Genomic DNA, 6,000 nt, shown 5'->3' on the forward strand with positions numbered 1-6,000 from the left:
GACAGATGATGTGTGGGAACAGAGCAGCTGTTCCCGCATCCAGGCTGATAAAATGCAAGCTTTGCAAGAGACAGTACCCCCAGGACCACCCCTCGGCACTGATGGCAGGGCTGGATCTCATTCCTCGTGAAATCTGGAAAGTCTTTTGCTGTTTGACTTAGTGGAATTCCAACTAAGTGTCCATGTAGAGTGTCACCAGTGAGTCCTGACAGCACATCAGTGTTTCCCACACCCTCAGACCCCTCACCTTAAGCAAACACCAGCAAGAGACTCGGTAACACCTGGAGACAAAGGGCAGTCCACAAGGTGGTGATGATAAATATGGCATATGCCATCTGCTCCAATGAAAGGGAGTTGATTCCAGGATTTGGAGGCCTTTTCCTATCATTATTTTCCAAAGGAGTTGGCATCATATGTCTTAAATCTTAGGTTCCCTGGTGCACTTCAGCTTGACAAGCACCTTGCAAGCTGTCTACAAGACTAGCTGGTGTAGCCTATACCGACCCTCAGGGGAAAACTCCTGCCTCTTGAGAACCAGCTTACCTGGAAATCATGCTTATCACCAGAGAGAGAAGCCAAAGGAATGAAACGTCCTTGTCTCACAACTCTGTCAAAGACACTGAGATTTAGCAGGCAAGGCTACAAAAAGGAACTAAAACCCTCGAGTCCTTACTGCAGAGCCCGCAGCCAGGGCTCTTCCTTCCAGGCTGTCTCTCAGCAGGCAGCACTGCAGGCAGCTCTGACTGCACGGACGCTCTGCCAGGAGTTTCCACAGAACTTTGTTTCCGTAAGGCAGAAGGCCCATCCTCTTGCTGGCCTCTGTTGGTTAGAAGGTAAGCTCTGCTGTTTCCCACAAGTACAGCGAATCTGGTGCTGCTTCCTGCGCAGAGGGAGGAAGCTGTCCATAAAGATCACCTAGAGGTGTGTGATGGCTCACAGAGCACGTAGCCTTTGGAGCCTTGGAGGGAGGAATCAGTCCAGGAGTGTGGTCCAACACACGTGTGTGTGCACATCTGAACTCGCTGTTGCGGTGCACAGGTCTGCACAAAGCCTCGTGGCTTAGCTGGTACCTGGAATTCAGCGCAGGGAGGGATACAGCTGAATCTGGTGGTAATTAGATACGGATGGTGTGCTGTGTCTCATCTTGGTTTGTGTGGTTTTGATCCTATTTTCATCCCTTGAACAGCAAATTACCAAGATAATAGAGCTAGCCAGAGAGAGGCAGACAGCTGAGCTGAAGGCACTGAAGGAGTCATCAGAAAGGTAAGCTTAGTATTTGAATAACAACGTAATAATGCATAGCTCTTATCTGGGGTTAGCATTTTCTGCTAGATCTCAAAGCACTGTACTACAGACAGCAAATACAGGGGAAGAGAAGCGTTTCTTTTCCTTTGGTGAGATGCAACACAGGGTCTCACACGGTGGCAGTGGTGGGAAGACAGCTCTTGTCTTGCCATCTCCAGAACAGTGTTCATGCATGAGGCACCAAACAGGGCACTAGCGCTCAAGCTGCAGTACGTAGCCTCGACTGACTAATTCAAAAAGATAGGAAATAAAGCTGCTGGTCACTGGATGTCATTGCTATCTGCTGTAGTCAGTACATCACATAATCCCTTGCAGGGACTGATCAGCTCAGTCTTCTAAGTGAATTGAGCATCTTGGCTCCGGTACTTAAACTGGCAGAATCAATTCACCAATTTCTAGCCAGGCATTTATCCATTTGTTCTTGCAGTAACATTGTCCTGAAGCTAAAATCCTCACTCATTCCTCCTTCCTATTCTTCCTATTCTTCTTCCTCCTTCCTCTCTCAGCCTTTAGTTGCTAAGTCAGGCAAAACTTCCTCTTTTCATGTCCTCCATCAAGACAGATTGTTTCTCTCAGCTAGTCAGCATATTCCGACAAGACTAAGAAAAACAGGTCGAGTAGCTAGGTAATGGTTTGCTAACAATCCCATGTCATTTAGTACAGTCACAGCTGGCTGTGAGGAGCTCCAGAAAAATTCAAAGATCTTGAGCAACGGGCAATAAAATGGCAGTTAAACTCAGTATGAATAAATCCAAAATAATGTGTATGGAAAAAACCCACCGTAGCTCAGCTGTACACAGGGATGAGCTGTTGTCACTCAGGAAAGAGATCTTCAGCTGCTGTGAGTACCTCTCTGAAACAGCTCATCATGCACAGTGGCTAAAGTGGCAAACAGAATTTTTGGAATTGCATGGAAAAAGATTCAAAGTCAGCATTATGCCACTAGACCTACCCCATAGCGCAGTCACCTTTTCAGTATGCCATCTCCAACACCGAGCTTTGGAAGAGCAAGGAGGGGGTGGCAAGGAGTGTCAGCAGTGAGGAGTAAGAAAAGAAATTAAATAGGACTCAGCTTGGAGAACAGGTGATTGAGGGGGATGTGACAGAAGTGTGTAAAATCATGAATGGTTTGGAGAAGGATAGAGACGTGATTACTGTTTTTCACAAGAGAAGACGTGGGGCAGCCAGTGAAGTTCTCGAGGAGTACTTCTGTCACACAGCATATCAATTTAGTTCTTCTCTCAGGGCAAGGAGCTGGGAAGTCCGTAAGTAGAGCTGGAGGATAGGCAGGAAACCGGGAAGGTGTAGGAGGGAAAAATTACCCTACGCTTGGTCTCTTTCTTACGCTGCCCTTAAGTGTCGTTGCGCTGCTGGAGGCAGGACAGCAGAGCGACGGGCCGCAATGCCACGGCCGGGCTTCCGTCGGCCTCGGCAGCTGTGCTGTGGTCATCACTTGGTACGTGGCTGGCCAGCGTGAAGCAGTGGCAGTGTGCCAGCAGCCTCCTGTGCCCCGACGCCAACACCTTCCTCCGGCTGTCTTGGCACGTTCTCTGGCCTGCAGTGAGCATGTCTGATGGCTCCGTATGCCTCAGTCAGGGGCGCGCAGAGCTGAGGTTTTCTGGGTTTTGGTCTTTCATCTTTCCTACTAGTTCATCAAATGCCTTTTAAGTGTTTATGGTTTCTGCTTTGCAAGTCACATCCCACACTTATGTATCTTTCTGCTTCCTTCAGGTCTTCTTCTTAGCTCGCCTATACAGCCATGTAGTTCCTTCTTTTTTTTTTCTTTTTCATTTAGCAGCATAAGTACTTTCAGCAGGTCTCCTGCTGCTCCAGAGGAACCCAATGTAGGTATACAGTACAACCTAATTATATAACATGTGTACATCATCTGTTTTCTCCTGTCCTTTTGTTATGACTCACTTTAAAAAAAAAAAAAAAAGAAAATGTTACAGGACTTAAAATATTCTCAAGACTTAGGGCTTGCTGCTGCACAATCGCTCAAACTTTGCTTTTCTGAGGCATAGTGCACTCCAGAGAGCAAACGTGGAGCGCTGCTTCAGTCTCTGGGGTTTGTAATCAGTCCTGTCGCTCACAGCACTCTCTTCTCTCCACAGCAATATTAAAGACATTAAGAAGAAGCTGGAGGCAAAGAGAGTGGACCGAATCCAAACCATGATGAGGAATACTAGTGACAAGGCTGCTCAGGAGAGGTACTAGGTTAGACGTTACTGGGCTTGGTGGCTTCTGGAGCTTTCTCCATAGGCTTCGTTCGTTTGTGTAAGGCAGTCTGCAAGATCGGTTTCACTTACTGGACTTTGGAATAGCCGGAGAGGAGTAGTGCCTTAGAAATGCCCCCTGCCCTGCCGCAGGGAGTAGGAGCTCATACGGAAATGCAGGGGGAGGTTATTACAGATGGAGAAATTGTACCTTGAGGCCAAACCTCCCATGCACCCAGGTCTTTGGCTCTCTTATGTGGTTGTAGACTTCTTAGTGATGTGACGAGGCACCTTCCAGTCCCTTCAGCTGAAGCCTAAGAACACTTCCAAATACTTCCTGCCTACCCTCATGCCTTGGTGGGTATTTATCACCCCCGAGAATCAAAGGCAGGTCTTCCCCGGCCTCTCTGGAATCTGGTTGTGATCCGTTTCAGCAGCCCTCTCGCTCAAGAGGTTGTGTTTAGGCATATAATGGCTGCAGCCTTCCTTCCCATTCACACTGTTACAAAACTAATAGTGGGGTGCTGAGCCTGTGTCCTCCAGTACTGCATGACGTGAGTCAGTTGTAACAGCTTCACGTGTTCAAGGGTACGGAAGAGGGTATGCTACTGCCTTTGCTTCCAGCTCACAGCAAGGGGTTTTTGCATCCAATTAGTTGGCTTATGTCTCAGTCTGATCTGAATAGTGTTTTATTTGCCTTTCCTAAAATTACAGCACCCTCTCAATGTGGGAGGACGCTATGAGAATGTAACACACCTAGCTGTCTGTGTGGGCACCCGCAGTCTCGGCTTACTGTATGGCACTTTATCAGTATTGATAAACAGGTTTTATATAAAGGAAACAGATGGATTATAGGTTTTTTTTACATTTCCTTACTTTAAAGGTTGAAGAAAGAAATTAATAACTCTCACATTCAGGAAGTGGTGCAAACAATCAAACTGGTAAGTACTCCTGTGACAATCTGCCACAGCATTTCTGTTTCTGCAAAGTAGGAGTCTCTCTCATGTACATCATCAGCATGTCTCAGACAGAGCATGAGTTCTCTGAAGCATTTAAATCCCATTAAAGGCCTACTGCATCGAGGACGCCGAGCATGTAATCCAGCCAGCCAAAGTGCAGCTGAAGACAGCTACTACCCTTAGTAAATGCCGCAGGTCCATAAGGGTCTAGGCCATCCTCGCGCCTGGTCAGATACGCACTGCAAACAGAGCTGTCCAGGATATTCCGTGTTTGTAATGCAGGGATTTTTTTGAAACAGTGTACCCCCACTGCACAATTTTGCAGAAGGGGAGGAGACCCTAAGGCTCTCAGCTCTGCCCTTCAGAGACCCATCCCCTTGTGTAGCAGACCGCCCGCCCGCGTGTGTGTCTGTCTGTGCATGTCTGCCTGTGTGCGTCTCCATGTCTGTGTGTGTGTCACTGTCTGTATGAAAGGGGGGGGTGGGTGTCTGTGTGTGTGTGTGTGTCTGTGTGCTTGTCTGCCTGGCTGCCTGTGTGTGTCTGCCTGTGTGTCTCTGTGTGTCTGTGTGCATGGCTCTGTGTGTCTGCATGCATCTGTGTCTGCGTGTGTCTCTGTGTGTGTGCATGTGTGTCTCAGTGTGTCTGTGTGTATGTCTGTGCGTGTCTGCGTGTGTGTCTGTGTGTGTGCGTGTCTGCCTGCCTGTGTGTTCTGCCTGTGTGTCTTGGTGTGTCTGTGTGCGTGTCTGCGTGTCTCGGTGTGTCTGTGCATGTCTGTGTGCATGTCTGTGTATCTGCCTGTCTGTGTGTATGTCTGTGCATGTCTGTGTGTGTGTCTGTGTCTCTGTGTGTGTCTCTGTATGTGTCTGTGTGTGTATGGGGGGGGCTGTCTGTGTGCATGTCTGCGTGTCTCGGTGTGTCTGTGCGTGTCTGTGTGCGTCTGTGTGAGTCTCTGTGTATGTGCATGTGTGTCTCGGTGTGTCTGTGTGTATGTGTGTGTCTACGTGTCTATGTGTGTATGGGGGGGGGTGTGTCTGCCTGTCAGTGTGTCTTGGGGTGTCTGTTGGTGTGTGTGCATGTCAGTGTCTGTGTGCGTGTTTGCCTGTTTGTCTGCCTGTGTGTATGTCTGTGCATGTCTGTGTGTGTATGGGGAGGGCTGTCTTGTATGCGTGTCTGCCTGTGTGTCTCGGTGTGTCTGTGTGCGTGTCTCTGCCTGTGTCTGTGTGTGTGCGTGTGTGTCTGTGTGTATGTCTGTGCATGTCTGCATATGTGTGTGTGTGTATGGGTGTGTGTCTGCGTGTCTGCGTCTGTCTACATGTCTGTGTGTATATGGGCGGGGGCGTCTGTGTGCATGTCTGCCTGCCTCTGTGTGTGTGTGTGTGTGTCTGTGTATCTGACTGTGTCTGTCTGTGTGCCTGTCTGTGTCTGTCTCTGCACATGTCTCTGTGTGTGTGTGTGTCTGTGGGTGTCTAATTGTCTGTCTGTATGTCTCTGTGTGTGTCTCTGTGCTTGTCTCTGTCTGT

At 48.6% G+C, this 6,000-nt stretch overlaps 1 protein-coding gene across 1 annotated transcript in view; it reads left to right on the plus strand.

Annotated features, from left to right (window-relative positions):
* PLCB2 (phospholipase C, beta 2) overlaps positions 1-6,000 on the plus strand; it is a 51,689-nt gene that overhangs the window by 39,318 nt on the left and 6,371 nt on the right. Inside the window, exons 28-30 of the mRNA XM_009892428.1 lie at positions 1,187-1,263; positions 3,420-3,515; positions 4,405-4,462. Of these exons, the coding sequence (XP_009890730.1) occupies positions 1,187-1,263; positions 3,420-3,515; positions 4,405-4,462 (231 nt within the window). The remainder of the gene's footprint in view (positions 1-1,186; positions 1,264-3,419; positions 3,516-4,404; positions 4,463-6,000) is intronic.

The sequence above is a fragment of the Charadrius vociferus genome, unplaced genomic scaffold, assembly GCF_000708025.1.
Source record: "Charadrius vociferus isolate BGI_N301 unplaced genomic scaffold, ASM70802v2 scaffold1039, whole genome shotgun sequence".
In the NCBI taxonomy this organism is placed as follows: Eukaryota; Metazoa; Chordata; class Aves; order Charadriiformes; family Charadriidae; genus Charadrius; species Charadrius vociferus.